A 22,350-nucleotide genomic window follows, 5' to 3' on the forward strand; every position below is an offset into this window, starting at 1 on the left:
AAAAAAAGGAAACAACCTGTAGATTCTGTGTACTGGGTGTGTGAACAGTTGTTACTCATTACTTCCTGGTTTTAAATTATATCTTCTGGGTCATAAATCACTTGAAATTTATGTTTTGAGAGTTTAGTGTTAAATTGTGGCAGTGTCTCACAACTTGAGCATAACTGAGGCTACCTGAAATAGTGTTGCTTGTGCTTTTTCTTTGCCTGTCTGAAATGCACCAAGTTGCTTGACTTGGGCTGTTGTATCTTTTTTCTCTTCAGGAATCTTATGTATGGAGTTGTGAAACTAATGAAGTTGGTGGGTCAGCTCTCTGGTAAATTCTATTATACCGACTGCCTCCTCTTTGGTGCAATAATATCTGCCACTGATCCAGGTAGCTTGCTGAACATTTTTTAATAACTTTTGAAAATAACACCATTTCTAGGATATTTGGCTACACAGTGTGAAGATATTAACAGCACTTTAGTGTCTGTTCTGCTGTGCTGGTATCTCTGATCCTCTGCTCTGAAAGGTACACAAATTCTGAGTGCTGTTAAAGCTGTTCTCTGTTGCCTTGGTGCTCGACTGGTATGATGTGATGGTAATGTTTGGGGAAAAATATAACTTCCCTGTTCAAATACTTTCCCCAGTAGTTTTTTTGTTGAGTGTGCATCAAGTTTAAGACTGCAAATCTAGAAGGATTTCCTTCTTTGGATGCATTGCTTGGGATACTGGATGATTTAAGAGGAATATTTGAGGCTTTTAGGTTCTTCAGGTGTGGGGAAATTTATTCTTTTCTCCTTCAAATGAACTTCATGTTTAACAAGTTTATGCAGAAGAATGCTCTTCTGGGAAAGTAATTTGATTTTTTACCAAAATGACCTAGTCCAGCAGACTCTCAGATGTGTCTCTGCTTGGCAGGTCAGTCTGGAGAGCTGGTGTGTGTCAGGGGCTGTGGTAAGGAGTGGTGAAGTATGAAGCTTGACATTTAAAACCACTAATGTGGGGTGCTCAGTGGTGATTTGTGTGAAAATGGGAAGTAGCTTCTGTGATTGAGATGAGCTCTGAACAGCTGGTGGTTGCACACAACTTATGCAAAAATCACCACCTAATTTTGAAGCTCGTATATGGGAACATCTTCAGTTTGAGATGAAAGGCTGTGCTTGAAGTTTCTTTAAAGGATGGTGAAGTATTTAGCAGTCTTGCCCTGTTCAAATTTGGAATGAATGCACACTCCTGTGACATAGTGTATGCTTTGGAGAATACCTAGGTTTATTAGCATTATTTCACAGTGGCTGAACTAATTAGAGCTATGTCAGCAATCCGTGCAGCCTTTACAAATAGCAAGAGCTGCACAAGATTCTGTTGATTTTCACGTATGGAACATTCTGCAAAAAACACCAGTGCTTTGGTAGAAGTACTTTATTTGCCCCATGCCAATTATCACGGCGCCTTTCCTAGAAACACTGTGCAGATGGGAGGACAACAGAGTTGCCTCCTGAAGGAGCTGCCCTAGAACTGATATGGGAATCACTTACATGTAGGTCTGGTTCCCAGCTTCATTTTTATCCTGTGCTTCAATTCTTGGGGTTTGTTCCTTGAGGCAAACTGGAAAGTCTGCTCCACCAGCTTGCTCAGTTGTTTCTGAAGTCAGCCAGCATGTTTTATTTTTTCCTTTTCCTTCCTTTCTGTAGTTACTGTGCTGGCAATATTCAATGAGCTGCATGCTGATGTTGATCTCTATGCCCTTCTGTTTGGGGAGAGTGTGCTGAATGACGCCGTTGCCATTGTTTTATCTTCGTAAGTAAATGCCTAGATTTCTACTCTGAAATTACTTACTTGCTTTTGGTATTTGTCCAAAATGGTTTTTTTTCCTTTTTTTTTTTTTCTTTCATTTTTTCCTTTTTTCTTTTTCCTTTTTTCTTTTTTATTTTTCTTTTTTATTTTCTTTTTTCTTTTTCTTTTTCTTTTTATTTTTCTTTTTTTATTTTTTCCTTTTATTTTATTTTTTATTTTTCTTTTTTATTTTACTTTTTTCCCTCTTTTTCTCTTTTCTTTTTTCTTTTTTCTTTTTCCTCTTTTTCTTTCCTCTTTTTTTTTTTCTTTTTTCTTTTTTTCTTTCTTTTCTTTTCTTTTCTTTCTTTCTTTTTTTCTTTCCTTTTTTTTCCCCTGAGAAATGTTATTCTAAATGTAAATGGGTTCTTTTGAACTCAATAAACAAACATTTCACACATTTCCTAGGATCCCTTGTACACACGTACGCAAGGCAAATTTCCCTTCAGTATGGGATTGCCTCTCCAGTTGTTGCTCAGATGTTGTAGGAGAATAAAGCTTCGTAACGTAACTTCTAACTTCTCATTGTGTTACTTTTTTTTTTCTAGATCTATAGTTGCCTACCAGCCAACAGGTGAAAATACCCATGCTTTTGATGCAGCAGCGTTTTTCAAGTCTGTTGGTGTTTTCCTGGGAATATTCAGTGGTTCTTTCATGATGGGGGCAGTGACGGGGGTTGTGACAGCTCTGATATCCTTTTTCATGTTTAGCTCTTGCAGACTAAGTACCACATTCAGGTATTAACAGGGCTCTCCTTTTCCAACTAGAGAAAAAATTCCTCTACCTTGTTTTAATCTGAGTGAGTGGACCTGATCAGTATTCATGTGACCTTTGTTTATAGAAAGGCATTATAGGCACTTAGGTATTTAATGATGTTGCTGCATGCTGGAAGCCAGGGGAAGATCCTAAATGGGCATGTCCTAATGTTTAGTCTCTTTTTATGAAACGAGGAAAACAGTTTTTATTATTAGGCTTGAAATATGTCTTGCATGATAACTGTTGTTTGTTTCTGTCGTCAGCAAACTCATTAATAGCTCCTTCTGACCCCAGGGGGTTCTCCGAGCACTATATTTAAACTTTCTGCTGGAAACCTGATATCATCCATCTTGTATAAGACTGTATCTCCACTGTATCTCCACCACATCATAACGTGATGTGTTTTGCATGATCTCTCATGTTTGCTTGAAGCTAACTGCTGCTATTTGATTACAGCTCTGAGGCACTGAGCAGGCAATCAATACGAGGGTTTTGATTTAGACTTAGGCTGTAGACATTAAGTCTGACCTGCTCCAGAAGTCACAGTGCTGCTTTGGGAAAAAAAATATTGAAATTTATTTACTTTCAGACTGTCTGGGATAACCACATCTGTACGTGTCCTAGTTTGCTTTGGTTTGTCTAGTCTTCTGCAAACTGGCCTGAAGGGGTAAAATGTGGTATTTTGTACAATAATCATCAATTGTGACTCTTCATTTTAGACAGTAATGTCTCAACCATGTCCTGGTTTTATCCACCCTATGCAGATTTTCCTGGTATGTCTGTGTAATGAAATCCTTCAGGTGTAAGGGGGAAGGTGTGCTGTAGATGCTTTACTCTTCTGTCTTCCAGTTCCGCTCCTCTGCAGTCGCTGTGACCCACAACCATGCCATGATTCTTCATCTGGCTTTTAGACTACTGGCCATTCACAGCTCTAGCTGCTCAAATGCCGTGACTGTGTTTTTTTGGCTTGCTGCTTGGCTATTAATTACAGTGAAATGCATTCAGTTCCATTTTGTAAAATCATGGTTCTGAAGCAGCAATTGGTTCTTGCTGTGTCTAACGTTTGTGCTCAGGAGGGTGATATGAAGCTGGGATGGGGGAGGCTGCTAAGAAGAGAGGCTCTGTGGGGTGTTTTTGATTTTTGTTTTTTTTTTTGGTGTTGTTTTTAAAAAGAACAACAACAAAAAAAATCAAATTGCTCATCTACACGACTTGAACTGTTTTCTTTTCAAAAAGTGCTTAATGTCATGCAGTACTCTAGAAGCAAACTAAATTTGCATTTTACTGTCTGTATAGCTCGTTAGAACACATAACTTAAGCCATGAATTAAGTTAACAGACTGTTATTCCTGTAGCTTTGGAGTACCTGTAACTGTACTTCCCTGGGAGCAAGGGGTTTCATGCAGTCATGCCTTTTCTTTGAAAACAAACCAAACACTTAGTTTATAAATAGGATGCAGATAATATACAAGGACTTGTTCTGGCTTTCAGCAAGCTGTCTTGACCTGACAATCTGTGGTTATTTTTATAACAGTTAAAGTATTGTACCACTTTGTATTTTCTTCCTAAATTGCAGAATCTGCCTGGTTGAAATGAAGTGAGACAAAAGGCCATGTATAAGGAATAAAGTAAATTAGGAAAACAGAAATAATAATTTAATTTGAATTAACTCTTCATTTTGGTCAGTTTTATGAAATAAGAAAATGTAGCATTTTTCCCTTACCTTTCTCTCAGATTAATTTTCCTCCAAAATAATGAACACAGTTTCATTTCAGATTTAATGAAATGGTTTGGTGTGATATTGGCATGTTTGTAACAACAGGAGCATAAAGAATTTGATTCACAAAGTTGCCAGAAAAGTTGGGAAATAAGGAATTGGTTCTGGCAAGCCCCTTGGCCTAACTTCAGGGAAACAAAGCTCAACCTTTTCCTCTCCTGTGGAGGGACTTTGCAGTTTCCTAAGTATCCAGTAATGTTTTTTGAGCCTGGCACTGGGATAAACTTGCAGTGGGATCATCTGAATACTCTGTTGGAAGATGGGTTCTAATTGTTGCTAAAATGGATGTTGCTGCTTCAGGAGCATGATCTTAGAGATTGTTTTGAGGAGCAGGGGGGAATTCAGTTGACTATAACAGTGCATCCTTAAAAGTTCCAGAAAAAATTGTTCATGTGGAGAAGCAACTGTGTGGGGAATTAGCAGCTGCTTTAAAAAAGCTGCTGAGTTTTATAGTTGGTGGTTCTGGTGAGACCTTATAGTGACCTTCCAGTAAGTACTGAAGAAGGCCTGCAAGAAAGCTAGGGGAGGGACTTTTTACAAGTACATGTAGTTTTAGGACAAGGGGTAGTGGCTTTAAACTGGAAGAGGATAGATTGACATTAGACATTAGGAGTAGATTCAGTCCTGTGAGGGTGGTGTATAGATAGACAGGTTGTCCAAAGAAGCTGTGGCAGCTTCTGTCCTCCCTGTCCCTGGAAGTGTTCAAGGCCAGGTTGGATGGGGCTTTGGGTTACCTGGGGTAGTGGGAGGTGTCCCTGCCCATGGCAGGGGGGTTGGAATGAGATGATCTTTAACGCCCCTTCCAACACAAACCATTTAATTGTTCTGTGACTGTATGGTGTAATGCCAACTGTCTTGGAGAATACATTATTTTGTTTTTTGCATAATGGCTTGGGATTTTTTCTGAGGGCAACCTTCTGACAAAGGATGGTTGCAGCTGAACCTGTGGATGGAGTCTGTGTTTCACAGCCCTTGTACTTCTACGAATTAGCAGAAGAATGCCAACAAGAAGTAGGTGTGGGTGGGGAGCGGGTGGCTGGCTTCTGGATTGCTACATCCTAACCAGGATGCTACATCCTAATGCTGCCAGCTGGTCCCCTCTGGTGTTATATCATTTGTGGATTGTTGTAAACACCTTGTTCTGTGATACAGGCCACAAGATACTGTTTCTGCTGAGCCTTCTGGCTGCTGCTTGCAGGAGGCAGTCAAGAGTTCTGTGAGCCCCACAGCACCAGGGAGTTTTCTGTAAAAAGAGGTCCTGCTTTTAACATCCCTGTCTGAAACTGAGCCATGACTCCCCAGGCAGCAATGCTGCCACTAGCTTGAGATTCTGTAGTGCTGCAGAAAGCCCAGGATGCAGCTCTGGAGAGCAATAGTGGATGATGGTGCATCCCTGATGTGTTCATTGAGGTACCAATTGCCCTCAGATGGGCAGGGGAGAGTGCTATCATCTTACTGTTTCAAATGTCCTTGCTGTGCTCTTGCTGTCCTGACAATTAGGTTTCAGAAAAGATTGTGCTAAGTTGTTAGCTTTCAGAAAGACCAGGGATTTCTTGAGCATTCCTGGTAGGACATGGTTTCTTTCCATGCCTTCTGGTAGAGTTGTGCATAGAGCTGCTCACAGTTTGACTGCTGCTGAAGTAGTGATGAAGAAACAAACAAATCCCCCAAATTCTATAAATATGTAAACATTTTTGCAGTATGTGAAGAGCTATATTTAACACTACTGTTAAATATATAGTAGCTGTATGAACTGTTAATCCAGTATATGTTGCTCAAGTTTTGCTCTCCTCTGGAAGATGAACTTGTTTCTTCTTCCTACTGTAAAACTGAGCTGCTCTGATTGAGCTGGCTTTTACTCCAAAAAGCATCAGAACAAGCAAAAGAAATACATTTTGTTGCAGACAGAGATTCTGTTTTACCTCAAAAGTACAGAAGTAGCCACACTTTCTGAAAAACACTTGTCAGCAAATCTAAGCAGAAAAATTCTGATGAATCTACTTGATATTAGCATTGCTGTAGTCAAGAACAGCTCTATGAATTAAATGCTTCTGAATGTATTTTATGTTGTATTTAAAAATATGGGGGAATCTTCACTGGGAGCCAGGCATGGTATCAACCCCAAAACAAAAAAACCCCTGAAAAACCAAAACACACAATCTGAAAGGAATGCCAGGTATAAATCCCTTCACTGCTGGCACTTTTCAGGAAAACAAGGCATAGAATAAGATGATACCTGAAAGAGGTGGAGGTACAGTTATGCCATGGATTTACAATGAAAATATCCAAAAGTGACTTTTGATTCTGAAGTTTGTCTTGATGTGATGGAACTGATATTTTTCAGCACTAGAAGTGTTTTGTTTTCCAGCTAGTTTTGGTGGTTAGCATGTAAAATTTTTTTTAGTAAATACTGTGTTTTTAGGAAGCCAAAGGATTTTTTTGTGTGTGTGTCCCTTAACAAGTGACTTAACGTAACCAAGTTTACCAAGTTGCACTGCTTCCCCCTGCTGGAAACAGCTCTCTTCTTCCTCATGTCCTGGAGCACTTTCTTGCTGGCAGAAGCTTGTGGATTTACTGGTGAGTTGTGATTCAAGAGCATGGAGGACAGAAGTCCTGTCCATTTTAGCAGCTATTATTCCACTTTCTCATTGAAACTTTCTTATGCTCTTCTACTTAAAACACTTTTTATGTTCTATACAATACCACTGAAGGTGCAGCTCACTGTGTAAAGAAAGCTTTTAAGAGCAATGGTTTGGTTCATATACCACCTCCAACCTGAAATCTGCCTTGAAAATAAGGTTCATAAAATCTCAAGATTAAAGATGATGTATAAATTTAGCAGAAATTGGGAAGGGAAAATGTGTTGAATAACCATAAAACAGAATGATTTTTCAAGTGTTTCTGTTCACAGGTGTGGTGGCTGTCCTTTTCTGTGGCATTACCCAGGCACATTATACATACAATAACTTGTCAGTTGAATCCAGAAGTCGTACTAAGCAGGCAAGACTGTCTTTCACCTTTTATACAGAATATTGCTATAGTAAATCATGTATTTGTTTTTAAAAGCATCTTTGCTGTTTGGTCATTAACATTTTTTTTTTTCCCTAGCTTTTTGAAGTACTGCACTTCCTGGCTGAGAACTTCATATTTTCTTATATGGGTTTGGCACTGTTTACTTTCCAGAAGCACATATTCAGCCCAGTTTTCATCATTGGAGCTTTTGTATCCTTTTTTGATTTGTATGAGGTTTCTCTATAATCTTATGTGCTTGAAAACTCAGGGTGTCTGTTGGCTTTACCAAATAGAGAATGGTGTCTGACCTGAGTTTCCCTGATGTTTTCTTTTGAAAAGAGTCTTTGGTTAGCCCTTAGATCAAAGCCTTAAGGCCTCTGTGCCACACAGTTGTTGGGTCTGTACTTGAGCAAGTCCTAGAAGTCACATAATTTCAGTAGATAAAGAAATGAATATGCTTTTCAATGTGACTTGGCTATTGACAGGCAGGCAGTGCTTGTGTTATTCTTCACTCAAACTTTGGACACATAGAAAAGGATTTGGTTTTTTGTTCACTTCTAACAGTCCTTTGGAGAAAGCAGACAGACTTCAATCAAATAAAGAGGATTGTGGGTGAACAGATTACCTTCAAGCAGTGCCCCAAAGGTGTAGAGGTCAGGATTTGAGGTGAGGGGAGGAGGGAGCTGTGGCACAGACTGTTCCATGAAAGGTACACACTGCTATAGGTGCTGGTGTTGGAGGTGGGAATCCAGTTTCTGTTGTCCCTGGCTAACTTGATACCTGGCTCTCAAATTCACCAGAACTGAACACTTTTGTAGTGGTCACACTCGTGTAAGCAGGGAACCACTGGATTTCTCTCTGCACCCCACCCCTGTTAAAATAGTTTATGTAACTACTTCCTCATTATATTCCTGGCTGCTTGAAAATTCAGGGCAGTTTAGAGTGTGCATGAAGCAATGGGAGCTAGTCTGCTAGTCTTGATTTCTCTCTGCCTCCTGCAGGAGTTGAGTGATCAGCAATGGTGATAAAACCCAATGAAAAAACATACAAGGATGCCTTAATCCAGAATGTACTTATTTTCTCTCCTTTCTACTGTTTTCTCTCATTTCTGTATTGCTTCTAGGCATTTATCACATTTGTCTTTATTTTTCTTTGGCCATTTACTTTTTTTTCTTAAACAGCAATGTTTTCTCCTGTGTCTCCTCACATCTGTTCTTCTGACCTAAAAAATGCTCCAGAGCCCTGTAGCCATTAGATGAAGACATGAACAGAATAGTCGTGGCTGGTATACTAAGCATTGTAATTTTTCATTTTGCTGTGGCCTTCTGTCCTCTCTCGGGTTATGCCATCTGACTTAAAGTTTGTTTTCAGTATTTATTTTGTTCTTTTCTCTCCCTACCCACCTACCTTGTATTACATTTTCTATATCTTTTTTCTACCACTGCACCTAATGTCTGTTGCCTCTTTAGTGTTCTTTGTACATATGTGAGGAGGGCAGCTAGTACAAGCATCTGTATTTTTCCTCAAGAGCTACTGTCCCTGTTAACACCCTGGGGGGGTGAAATGTAGAGGTATCAATAGTTGTTGAAAGAGAAATGTTGGACTGCAAAGGCAGAGCTAATGCCTTAGTGTCATTGACAATACCCTAGCCATTATTTGTATGTACATTGGTCATGATGGCTTGTGGTGTCTGACTTGAGCAGTCCTTCAAAGGACTGCTGTGCAAGTTGTTTGAAGTAATTACACAAAGCTTTTTGTACAATGTAATAATCAATCTAATTTTTTTAGAGAATTTCCTGCAGGCAGCATTACTTCACTTTAGCTGTGGCAACAACCCAGTGGTGTCTAGAGCTCTTATATGGTTTTATTTAATTTCTATAGAAGAGCTCTTTCATTCTCCTAATATTGTTATGCCAGCAGCAAATGATCAATGTTTGGTGGGCTGCTGATTGTGGTGGTTTTATAGGATTTCAATACACCATTCTAGTTTGTCTCAAAGTGTTCCTGAGAAAGTAGAGAGTGTATTCAGCTTTCTGCTTCTTCACTGGAACCACTAGATGCTTTACACCACAGTAAAGGAAGGAAAGACCTTAGCACCTACTTCCATGACTTGCTGCAATACTCTTACTACCCTTTTTGAACTTCATTCCAGTGCTGACAAATAAATTCACAAGTATAATTTCACTGTGCATTTAAAAACTTTGTTATGATAATTAAAATTTGCATTCTGTGCAATGAGTTCTTTGTGCATGTAATTGGTGGAAGTCTGTTTCATGTAGGAAGAGATAACAAGGACACTTGATACCATTTTGTACGCATCTCACTAAAACAAGTTCTATGTTGCAGTCAGGTACCTAGAAGTGCTTACCTCCAGAAAGGGAAATCCTTAACCCTCAGTTCTGAACAGGTTGCAATCTTTTTGGGCAGAGCTGCACACATCTACCCCCTCTCCTGCTTGTTGAATCTGGGCAGAAGGCATAAGATCAGCTGGAACTTTCAGCACATGATGATGTTTTCAGGTAAAGGCAAATATGTTTGGTAAAGCAAAAGGTCTCATTTTTAACAGATAAGGAATTCATAGTACTACCTTCTGCTTACATGATCCACATCCCTGCATCCTGAATAGAAGAGTTAATGGCTGCTGCAGTGTGTTGTGGAAAGTGTGTCGTGTCTGTGAAGAGTGATATCTTGGAATACCAGCTGATTGCAGCAAGCAGTCACCTCATGTTGGGAATGGAGTATTTTCATTTGAAATGCATCTGGAGGGAATGGGGGAATTGTGATGTATCTCCAAAGGGTTATTTTTAAGTATAAGGTATTTGACTTAATTATGATTTTCATCACACAAATAACTGTAAGCTTGTCATTTAAAGCAAATCATGGAGTGTATGTCTGTATGTCTAAACATGTGCACCCTCAAGAAGTGTTTGGGATGCCTCTGTACACAAGAGGATGTAAAGAAGAGGGAGCCAAGCTATTTCCAGTGACGCCCAGTGACAGAACCAGAGTCAGTGGCCACAAACTGAAGCACAGGAGGTTCCCTCCAAACTTCAGGACACATGTTTTATTGTATCCAGGTCCTGGCAAAGCTTGCCCAGAGAGGTTGTGGCATCTCAGACCTTGTAGATACTCAAAAGCCATCTGGACATGGTTCTGGGCAACCTAGTCCAGGTGACCCTGCTTGACCAGGGGAGTTGGACCAGGTGACCTTTGAAGGTTACTTCCAACCTTAACCATCTTGTGATTCCTCTGCTTTAGAAGTCTGGTAATAGCCAAATGCCTCAGCTTCTCCTTGCTAGTGAAGTTTCATTTTCAGGGACAGAGAAGCGGGGGGGAGAACTACAGTCTTCCTGTGCATATTTTATTAACTAGAATATTTTTCCAGCTAATAACAATTTCATATCAAAACCTCAAATTTCAGTTATGGAATCAACTGAAAAAGAGTGCATTTTCGTTTGGATTCAGGGACCTGCTTGATTTCCATAATACCTTTTATTGTTGTCCAAGACTTGTTTGTATCTGCATTTCTTTCCTGTTAGTTTCTGGAAATATTTACACCTTTTCTTAGTACTTGTGGATTATATAAGCTACAGAAAACTACCAGGGAAAACCAATTTCTAGAACATGCCACGTGACAATTTGTCAGGGAAACTGAGGGAATTAAAACTTGCTGGAGCGCTGAGCTTTTTGCCTGTCAGTTTGTGCCTGTGTGACAGTAAGGAAAGATGCTGTGTTATAAATAGCCATGGTTGCACTTCTGAAGCTCTGCTTTTTCATTCTTTTTCCTAGGTCTCAGGGGAGCCATGGCATTTGCTCTGGCTATACGAGATACTGCTACCTACTCACATCAAATGATGTTCTCAACAACCCTCCTCATTGTCTTTTTCACTGTGTGGATTGTCGGTGGAGGGACAACTCCCATGCTGTCTTGGCTGAACATCAGGTCAGTATAGGGCTGTATGCTGGGGAAACTTCACTTTTCAAGAAGCAACTGTGCTGATTGGGAGTACTACAGAATTTGTTTGATGCTTGCTACAGGTGTTCTGAGTATTTAGAACGTTGTTTTGTAAAGGAAAGTGCTAGTGAAGAGAATGTATTGATGATGCAGAGATTCAGCCAAAAGCTCTCAGATGCTCTGCAAGTAGGTATGTAGGTCCGTGGCAGCCCAGTAGGATATGGAATAGTGTTGCCTGATACAGTAGCCTCTATATGGAAAAAAAAAAATATCCATCTAGTACCATATAAGCCTCTCTTCTTATTATACTAAGACATTCCCCTGTGTTTTTGACTCTTGGTAATTGCCCTTTTAAGTTTTGGGGTTTTTTAAGATAAATTGAGTCTTTAGTGGGTAGTGCTAAACCGAATGCACTTTAAACATCTATTCAAACAAACCTGTTATTTTCTAAACAACTGGGATAAATGGGATCCTGCTAGTCATAGAATCATAGAAAGACAGGGGTTGGAAGGGGCCTTGAAACATCGTCCAGCCCCCCCTTCCAAACCAGGGTCACCTACAGCAGGTCACACAGGAACACATCCAGGTGGGCTTTGAATGTCTCCAGGGAAGGAGACTCCACAACCCCCCTGGGCAGCCTGTTCCAGTGCCCTGTCACCCTCACAGTGAAAAAATTCTTCCTAATATTTATACAGAACCTATGCTCCAGTTTATAACCATTGCCCTTTTTCTTGTTGTTAGTCACCCCTGAGAAAAGCTTGAGTCCATCTTCTTGGCACTTGCCCCTTACATATTTATAAACATTGATGAGGTCACCCCTCACTCTTCTCCAAGCTGAACAGACCCAGTTCCCGCAGCCTTTCCTCATAAGGGAGATGTTCCACTCCCTTCATCATCTTGCTCTCCCTGCTCTGGACTCTTTCAAGCAGTTCCCAGTCCTTCTGGAACTGAGGGGCCCAGAACTGGACACAATATTCCAGATGTGGCCTCACCAGGGCAGAGTAGAGGGGGAGGAGAACCCTTTTTGACCTTCTAGTCACATCCCTTCTAATGCACCCCAGGATGCCATTGGCCTTCTTGGCCACAAGGACACATTGCTGGCTCATGGTCATCCTTCCATCCACCAGCACCCCCAGGGCCCTTTCACCTATGCTGCTCTCCAACAACTCAGAAGTCTTCTACCTCTGTTTCCTCCTGGTTTGAGGAGACCTGTGGAAATGGTGAGAGGCATGATTATAGAAGTTTGCCTCTAAATCCTGGTCAGTGCTTACTACCTTTGGGCTGTAGGGTACATGCATGTTTGAGGATACTTAGCAACAGAAGTGCTAGAGAATCGTGGCTCAATCCTTGTTAAAGACCACACCTTATCATTCTGTGAGAGTTTTGGGAACTGGGGGGCAAAGGTAAATAGAGTGGCATTAAAACAGTACATGCTGGTTTTCATATGTAAATTATTTGTGGTTTTTGGTACTTGAAAGCTTACTTTGTCTTGCTTTTCAATGGTACTAACCAGAATTTGTATCCCATCGTCTTGTGACAGGCAAGGATAGGAAGAACTATCTTAGATAAACCTGTTTTAGTCTTTGGAAGAATTTATCATTCTTAGGGACTGACACTGCTTTTAGAAAAATGAAGAGAACTGCTTGTGGCATTTGGTAGCAGGTGCTTTTTATGTTGCACACCCCCAATCCCTAACTGAATAGGACTCGCAGAAACACTTGTGAACTCTTCTCATTGAAGGTAGTGTGCTTCCAGCTGGAGACAAGCATTTCAGCAGTCATTTGCTGCTGAGTATCTCAGCTCTAACAACAAACATTGGGAAATTGGTTTGCTTTTTTTGGTGCCAAATTAGTCAATATATGTCCTTGAAAACTGTTTTTAAATGAAAGCTCCAGATGTGGGGTTATCACACCAGAAAGAAACATTGCTTCTATGTAGACAGATTCTCTAACAACAGGTAATGCAACACCTGGTGTGAAGTCAACAACAAAACCAATTCCAGTGCAGTTGTGTCATTAATGAGATTCCACATGCTAACAGTATTTCTAAGCCCAGGCTGACTGGTTTCTGTCCCCACATGAGAGCTTTGTAAAAAGATACCTAGAATAGGTGCCATGTGCATCTTTCCATTTGGCACCTCTCACAATAGGAGGTTTATGTCTGATGGTGGTGTACAAGGAAGGATGATACTAATACACCTGCAGAAGGAGAGCAGGCACAGTGTCTGTGTAACCCTAACTCTAAACTGTCCAGGGTGTGGAGTACAAGGAAGCCAACAAGTTCTGGCCAGGTGTATACAGGTAAGAATGCTTCTTGCAGTCTGCTTGCAATGTCTGAGTGAAGCCTGCCAAGATCTGCTGTAGCCTCTGCGATGGTCAATGTGAGGATATCCCGTGCCTGACTTCCACATAAGTAGATTCCAAGTATGGCTTTGATCAATAAAACTGGCTCTAAACAGCTCTCATCATAGGTGCTGGCATCCTGAGCATTTTGCCCTGCTTCCTGCAACTGTTTTGTTGTAGGAGCATAGCTGGGTATTTCCTTCAAACCATGTCATCCAGCACGCCACAGACTACTCTGCTGACCAGCTAAGTGACAAGGATTTGTGTTCAGTCTGTCTGTATCAAAAGACTGACTGCAGCCAACCATTCCTTCTGTCACAGGGCTCCTTCAGTCATCAGCAGCAGAGTGTTAGGACAAGGCTGAATTCTAGCATGTGGCCCAGCTCCTTACCACCTGGAAACTGGTTTTGAGGTAGCAGGTTTTTTGTTTTGATTTGTTTGTTGTTTTTTTTTTTTTCTTCTCTGCTGAGCCTAGGAAGCAGTTTGGGGAAGCATCCAAGAACATGCACCTACTCCTTTAGCAGAACTGATCTGGTTCAGTAATGAGACTCCATGAGCCTGGCTTATGAGTTGCTCCTGCTGGGAGAAGGGACTAACACCACATTCATTACAGGCTTGTCCTTTGGGTAGGCTATACTTGCAGAAATGTGGCCATTAAGACACACCACCTGGAAAGGCTATGATACCTTTTCTCTAGAGAAAGTAGCTGCCAAAAGGCAGTTTGCAGAACCATAGTTTTGAGTGTTTGCCTCTAGTTTTTTTAGGGGATTTACTCACCCTTGCTAGTAAGCAGCAATCTTAACTGTCAGTTGTTTGGCATGGTTGACAGGAAATAAATAGTTAATTTACCTAGTAAAGGAAGGATATAATGTAAGCTAGGGAATTCTACACAGGAGGTATTTTAGAGAACTGCATGGGTCTGCCTGCAGCTGCCTCGATAGCAGTGATTGGGGCCGTGCTTTTTTGAGCCCACACTTAAAATCAGATTTATGCCAGGAGGTGGCAGCCTTGTGCAACTGATCGAGAATTTTAAACTTGGTTCTGATGAAGTCTCTGAGAGTCCTTTCCGATGGAAAGCAAGGAATCCCGTCTGATCTTGCAGATTTAAGAAAGGGGTAAATTAGTTGCAAGCTTAATTTTGGAAATATTACCAACCCGTTCAGTCCAGTGGAAGAGATAAGCAGGAGGAGACGAAGATGAGATGCTGTCCCAGTGCCTCAATCAGCAGCACACAGTATGGTGTTGAGGCAATCCTGAGGCTGTGCAGAAGGTAGCTTGTCCATGGGATGCCTGGGATGCTTTCTGGGCCTTGACACTCACCTGTTAGGTTAAATTGCAATATTCTGGAAATAAATTGTGCTCACATACAGGACTGTGCAGCAGAAAACAAGTTAAAAGGAAGTTTGCTTCCTAGATTAAGTAAAGGGGCTATGAAACTAGTGCCATTTGTGTGTTAAACGTCAGGATTTGTGTGGACTCCAAGAAGTCCAGCTCTGGTATGGAATTCACACCGGGTGTATCCTTGTTGACTTTTGCCTTTGTGGAAGGAGAGATGAAAATCCAATCAGCCATTACAAAGTGCTCATGAAATAGTGGGCCTTAACACAGCGTGGAGGTGAGGAGAAAACAAGGATGTGCTTTAATGAAAAGTAAACCAAGCTGGCTGTCCCTTTAGGCTGGTTTAGCTTGTCTGGCCGTTGTGTGGCTGGGTGGCATTAATGTTATCCTGTGGATTCTGGGCTGTCCATCAGTGGGGTTTCTTGGTGGCCCCTTCAGTTGTTCCCAAGGGCTGCAAAGGGCTGAGCTAGGAGCTTCCGGCACATAGCTGTTGTACTGGGCAAGTCAGAGGAGCTCAGACAGGTTTCTTATTTAAGATTTTGCCTGTATGACTGAAGTAGAACAGTACCAGAGAGCTGATTCCAGCCAAGACTTTCAGCCTGGCTTGGTACTATGGGGAGGCAACTGTACAAATGCAAGGGGCAATGCCCACATAAGGGTCCAGAATGGCTTTGCTGTGGCTTAGAGACAGAGGCACAAGCCTCTGGCTGCACCATCAACTGCACAGCAATTGGGATGCACATTTTGTTCTTTACTTCTGGTGGACCCTTCTCTCCCATGATGTGATAAGAGATGGAGAGGCTAAAATGAAATTTAAGTGTTGGTGAAGTAAAAAGCAGTATAAGGAGAAAAATAGCTAAAAATGCCCTCTGCCTCCCCTTGCTCTCTGTTCTGCTATCTGGAAAGGTCCCTGTTCTGCTGATTTCTTGAAACATTCAGATGTTGCCAGTGTACCAGGGTCCACTGACCAGGCTTAAGTGTACAGTTAAAGTAAATGTAGCACAGACTTGATTTTATTTTACTACTGAACTGGTTGGGAAAGAAGGTCATGACAGCAAATTTAACTAAAAAATAATGAGATCTTAAGATGCTTTTGGTTTCTGCCACTTGATGCTGAGCAAGTTAAAAGTTAACACCAGAAACTGGAGTTAAAGCCATGATGTCATGTGTTTGAATTCCTTGGCTGTCTATGAGCAAGACAAATCCAGGCATGTGAGTGGTAAACAGTTTCACTTTTCTAGCTGTAGTTATTTTTTTTCTTAGAAAGTAAAGCATGACTTGGATATTAAAAATAGTCTCATCCTTTGAGACTAAAGCAAAGAAACGTTTTCCTGCCTGAAGTTTTAACAATTTCAGCAAACTCAAGACCTCTGTAAATCAAAACCATTGGCAAAGTTACTCTTTTTTAAAGAGTAGCTGACTTACTATTTCCTTAATCTGTCACAGGAGAAAAGGGAACTTCTAGCATTTGTATTGCGAAATAATGTTTTTCCCACTTCTCATTAGAGGTTATTTACCAAGTTCTTCTCATGTTGAGTGAAGCAACACATAGAGCAATGCCTTCATCTCCTCCATGATCTGTTCCAAATGAGGAAGTTTGTGTTTATTTTCATGAAGTAATTTCTGTTATACTTAACCTTTTTCTAAATCTTAAAGCATTCTTTCTATTTAAAATATTTTAGGTATCTTTCTACCATAAAAGTTAAAGATTGCAGACAGTGTCAGCTCAGATACTTAATGCCTTATATCTGACTTTGCAAATGCAATCTTTTTAAGAGCTTTCTATTTAGTGTTTTGGGGTTTTTTTTGTGTTCATGTTTTGTTTTCCTTTAAATGAGCAAACTGACAACGAAATCTGGAAATACATAGCTGCTATAGGAACTCCCTAACTATCTGGGGTGATGGTAAAACTGATGTCTTGGTGGCAATCTCAGAGGTCCAATGATAGAATGTGCATTTCTTGAATACCATGCCTCAGTGTGCTGCCATGGGAGGAGTCAAGTGTTGATGCTGGGATCCAGCCCTGTGTTATGTTCTGGGCTGCAGTGGGGAATGCCTGAGAGAAGGTTTCATCCTTCTGTTTCGCAGACTGTTTTCCATTAATCTGTAACTTGCATCCTTTGCTTCTTTGCCTTCTAGCTGTTCTCTCCTGCCCCTGAAGGGCAGATACACTGACACAGGTACTGTCCCTTGACCCCTGTTTCTTTCCACCATATCTTTTTTCTACACTGTTTTCTCTAGTAATCTGTCCCTTTTCTAGTTTCTCCCATCTTCCTCTTCCTTTGCCATTCTCTGTTTTTTCATTATCAGCCTTGAGTCTTTTCTCAATGGAAGTGGAGTGCAGTCTCCAGACCTTCACTCTCACCTCTCTGGGTCTTTCCCTTAGTGGGAAAGGGAATGCCTCCTCTTTTGAATGTCCAGCAGTAAGCATGGGAGATGCTTCCTTGTTTCTGTTTTTGTGCTCTGAAACATATCGATTCACACCAGAGAGGAAAAAGTGTGGGGAAGGTCCTGACCCTGTGGAATTTGGGTTCAGATACATCTAGAGTACATGGGTGATATGGGTTTGGATGCCAAGATCTGACAAGCCTCAGCAGGCTGTTTCAGGAGTTTTGTTTAAGACAAGTAAAGAAATGCCCAAAGCCACCCTAAAACCAACCTGAAACAACTTATCCATTTTTTTTTTAGGCATTGCAGTGAACATTTATTTTTTTTTAATATGATGGTGGGAATAATCTTCTTCAGACATCTTCTGGGAAACAGTTGAACTCTTCCAAAATAGCTAAATTTTTTTAATGCTGCACTCATTTAGACATGTGGGAAAAGTTCTGTATACAAACTTCTCAAAGATACAGCAAAGCAGAAAATTCATAGAAGGAAGTTATTGGGCAGTTTTTAATTTTAGCTTTTCCTGCATATGTAGAGCTCTCAGTGTTGGCCTTTTGGAGCACAGTGCTCTGACCTAGAGCTTATGTTGTTGTGGGAGAAGAGCTATGGAATCAGGAATCCAAAACAAACCTATCCAAAATCTGATATTTGCTTCAGCCTTCAATGTGCACGCTCTTTATAGCACAAGCTATGGTATTAAATATTTGGTTCATCAAGATGTCAGCCTGCAATCAGGCTGTGTACACCTCTTTTTTTACATGAAGCCTCTAATAATTTTATTTATTTTATGTCACATAAGCAGTATGTGTTCATGTAGCATGCCTTCTTGGAAAAACAGGAAAAAACCTCACAAGCTGCTAAGGACTGGACTTGGAAAATACTAGAAACCAAATATACTTTCACTTGTGTTTTCCTTTTTTTTCAAATGTACAGTTCAAAAAGGTAAAGCAAGAACTAAAAATATGCACTCTGCTATGACTGGAGATGAATTATGTGAAAGTCTGTTAGTCAGCTGTTTGTCAAACCAATGGCATGATTTAGTCCTTAGTACCAGTTGTTTTTATGACTGCTCTAGGAAACTAGTTTGGAAACTCAACATTACTGATGACCTCTTTTACATATGCATTAGCTTTGTGTAATTACTTTCTCTACTGACTTTTTCCTATTTTCCTCTTTTTTCCCACTTTGTGCAGGTCTGAAGTGGTAGGAGTTGTATTAGAGCAACTCTGCTTCTGTGTAGTAGCTCTCTTGAGAGCAAGAGAATCTGATTTTTCTGGGGGAAGTAGCCTGTTATGAACACAGGAGGGTTTTGCCAGCCTGAATCTGAATGAATGAAGAATATTACTAGACACACTTATCATAAAGTGCTCCCGTTGTTAATTTTTATGATTTTTGTCACTTTGTCATTGTTCTGTCATTCTCATTTTTTCCATCTTTTTTATTGGCTAGAGGTTTTTTGTTGTTTGGGTTTCTTTGTTGGTCTTGTTGTTGTTGGTTTGCTTTGTTTTGCTAGGGAGCTCTGTAAAGCGACCATCTCATGAGCATTTTGTTACTCACATTACATTCTTGTACTGTACCAGAGTTGGTGACCCTGTTCCATCGGTGGAAGAGATGAGTGAAAGTCGCTGGCTGTATTTCAGGTGACACTGTGCTTTTCTTGATACCAAATTAACCTGGTGCTTGTCTTTCTTCATCTTTATTACACTAAGTGTGTTCTCTTTTCCTATACTCTGGCATGCTGCTACTGCTGCTGCTTCTTTCCTGCAGAGTGCCGTAGGTGTTTGTCAATTCTGAGTCTGTTCTCCTGAGCTGGGAGAGCATGGATCACACACCAGGTCTTTAGATTAAAAAAAACCCAACCAAAATAACCACAAAACATCACATACTTTAACTTTGTGTTTGCGTAGTAAATGAAGGAAAAAAAAAAGTTTTTAAAAAAATAATATCTGGCCTGAGAGTACTTGAAAACTGAGAGATCATGGATGCAATTCTATGATCCTTAATTGCACTGGTATTCTTAAATTTTCCTGAGGGTTATTTCATATAACTATTTAGTTTGGAAGGAACTTAACAGATGATTTACCCCAGCCTCTATGGGTATATATTTAAAAAATATAGGATTATCACATTGCTTTATAGAAAGATGATGATAAGAGTGGAGATAAAACAGAAGCCTGGTCTTCTCCACTTAATGTTTTTTAAAACTGATCGTGGATGAAGAGAGAAGAAAAAAATAACTGGCATGTATAGGGGAATGTGGTTTTGCATGTTCATGTGTGTTAATATATATATATTCAGAATTTTTAAGTACAGAAAAATCTTTGGGATGGTTCAATGTCAGTTTCTCAGCAAACTAGTAAATTTGCTAAAGTTGCAGATTTTACAGAGAATCTCAAAACTGTTTTCTATTACAGTCCTTCTTGGCTGTTGCCACAGTAATTACATGTGCTAGAATGTAATGAAACCTGGTATTTTGGTAACTTGTCATCTATGCATTTCAGGCCTTGGAAAGGTTTTTGAAGTATCAGAAGAAATTATTCCACCCATTTTAAAATTATGTAGTAGAGAACTTGAAGCAGTTCTTTCTGCTTTTGCACTTGGTTTTTTTTTTTGTTGTTTTTTTTTTTTTTTTTTAACCATTGCTTTCCATATATTTAGTTTCCACTTTGCTTTCCACATTTTTTTGTGTGTAAACCATTTTCTACCACACTGCTTAAATGACTGAATTATACATAGGCTTAGCATTTGAGGAATCAAATCTGGTAACTGGTTTCCTGTGTGTGATGCTGGGGTCATTGCTGTAGAGTAAGGACCAAGGTCAGGAGTGCTGCTCTGGTATTGGGTGTTACAAGCTCAGTGGTAGTCTCTTTGCTATTACAGAGTTTTTAAAGCATGAAAAGGCTTTAATGCCCTAAAAACAAATAAACAAAAAGACCCAGAGTTTGCTCACCTGCCTTTCAGCTAGAAGTATGAGCAAAACATCAGTCACTAGCTAGGCCACACTCTGTGTCCCTGATCTCTGAGAGGGGATTTGCATAAACGAACCCAGGAACAGTTTTTCTTAATTCAAAAGCTGATTAATAAATGATAGCTGGTATCAGCCTTTACAGCATGTTTAAATTATGTGAAATTTTTTTCATGTACTTAAGGTTGTGAGGTGAGTTTTTTTCTTTTAATCACCAGAAAATATTACATTGAAGACATACCTACATCAGCTTTACTTTTCCTTCTAGTTATGGAAGTAGTTAACTAAGGATGAAGTAACTTAATGTTTTCAGTGCTTCACTGCAACAAAGTTCGAGAGATATTTGACTATTTTTTGGTATTGTTTTGTTTCTGGTGATAAAGATGAGACTTTCTTAGGCATTTGGGAACAGGTCCTACACAAACCTAGCTGTCATAATACCAGGGGGTGTGTGCTTTGAAACTTCAACAGACAAACCAAAAAGATGAAGACTCCTATGCAATTCAGGATAAAGTAGAGAACGAGACCCACTATGTGCTGGTTGAAAGATACAAAAAGTAGTCATGGGAATTCAGAATACTAAGGTATTTTGTGTTAATCTGTGAACTGAGAAACACACTTTGAAACACGAACTGGAAAAAAAAAAGAAGTGATTTATGGAGAATAATTAATTAGAAATACTCAAAATATAAATTCACCTGAATCACAGAATTTCAGGGGCTGGAAGGGACCTCAGAAGATCATAGAAGCCAACAAATAACTTTGAAAAAAAAAATTAAATGGCCAAATCTGTGGTAATGTACTACTTCAATATTGAAAGAAACATCTGTGCTGAGAAGCTTTTTCTGAAAGTTGAACCATTTTAATACTGAGAAGCTTTCTTTTCCTCTTCAGCACAAATAGGGAACCTGAACTGGCCTGTGCTGTACTCTAACCTGACACTGAACAGGATGGCCATCCTTCTCTCATCCTCCTCTAAGTCCCTTTCCCCTGCCTGAAGGCAGTTACAATCCCCAAAACAAATGCACAGCCTTGCAACTCAAATAAAAGCGGACACGTTCTGAATTGTTTGGGTTTTCTTATGTACTGTGAAGTGAATGGGTAGCCCAGTGAGTTGAAACTATTTAAGGAATGCAAACTATGTGCATCTTCTGGAACAGCTCCATGAACTCCCTGTTTGTAGTGTGAGTCCCACAGCCCTCTGGAGAGTGGTTATTGTGCACAGGGTGTTGAAACCTCACAGTGTGCAGCTGGACTTTGGAAAGCTGCAAATCTTTTAAATTTATTTATAAAGAAATGTGCAATCTTATATATGCTGCCATACTGAGCAGGTTTCTTGATGTTGCTTGTCAGCTTACTGTGTGAGGCTTCATTAGGTAACTAGTTTGTCCACAGAAAACCATCTTTATCATGTCTCCCCTGCTTAGTTATAATCTAAGCAATAACATCTAAGCCCTTGTAACCTTTCAGAGCTCTTGTGTGTGTCATTTTATTTTAGCATGGGTTACAATTCAGTACCCAATCTGTCTGCCCAGTGTCCCTTTAAACTGGTGAAGCTTTTTAGTCTTGAGTAATGATGAATTCCCCAAGCATGCCTCCTATGGGTTAAGATGACTCTGTACGTAAAAAAAGAGTGATTAAAAAAAGTGGACTCAGGAAAAAATCCAAGCAGAGGACTGGTTCAGCACAAGCTCTATAGGAGGCTGCTGCAAGGTGGTTTAGAGTGGCCTTCTGGAATTTACTGGGCTACATTGTTATTTGAGGCCTTGGGTTGGCAGTGAATCCACAAGGATGTCCCAAAACTTTAGTTCAACACCTACTTTTCTTCTTCTATTGTTCTATTAGGAGATGAACTGAAAGTTATTTGAAGGTGCTCCCTTTTAGTTTAATTCATGCAGTCTTCTGTGCCTGAAGATAACTGGTTCAGTGCTTGCCTGAGGCAAGTATGTGCCCCTGGGACATGGAAATGATATGGTTTTACTAGCAAGGTTCTGTCAGTTTCT

The 22,350-nt window shown here is 40.2% G+C and overlaps 1 protein-coding gene across 2 annotated transcripts in view; it reads left to right on the forward strand.

Annotated features, from left to right (window-relative positions):
• SLC9A7 (solute carrier family 9 member A7) overlaps window positions 1–22,350 on the forward strand; it is a 76,910-nt gene that overhangs the window by 39,000 nt on the left and 15,560 nt on the right. Inside the window, exons 5-13 of one of the 2 annotated variants that reach the window (XM_030453466.1) lie at window positions 264–376; window positions 1,677–1,782; window positions 2,364–2,505; window positions 6,819–6,924; window positions 7,259–7,347; window positions 7,456–7,569; window positions 9,767–9,878; window positions 11,149–11,302; window positions 18,963–19,022. In XM_030453466.1, the coding sequence (XP_030309326.1) occupies window positions 264–376; window positions 1,677–1,782; window positions 2,364–2,505; window positions 6,819–6,924; window positions 7,259–7,347; window positions 7,456–7,569; window positions 9,767–9,878; window positions 11,149–11,302; window positions 18,963–19,022 (996 nt within the window). The remainder of the gene's footprint in view (window positions 1–263; window positions 377–1,676; window positions 1,783–2,363; window positions 2,506–6,818; window positions 6,925–7,258; window positions 7,348–7,455; window positions 7,570–9,766; window positions 9,879–11,148; window positions 11,303–18,962; window positions 19,023–22,350) is intronic. The other variant, XM_030453474.1, reaches the window with a different exon arrangement.

The sequence above is a fragment of the Calypte anna genome, chromosome 1 (genome assembly GCF_003957555.1).
Source record: "Calypte anna isolate BGI_N300 chromosome 1, bCalAnn1_v1.p, whole genome shotgun sequence".
In the NCBI taxonomy this organism is placed as follows: domain Eukaryota; kingdom Metazoa; phylum Chordata; class Aves; order Apodiformes; family Trochilidae; genus Calypte; species Calypte anna.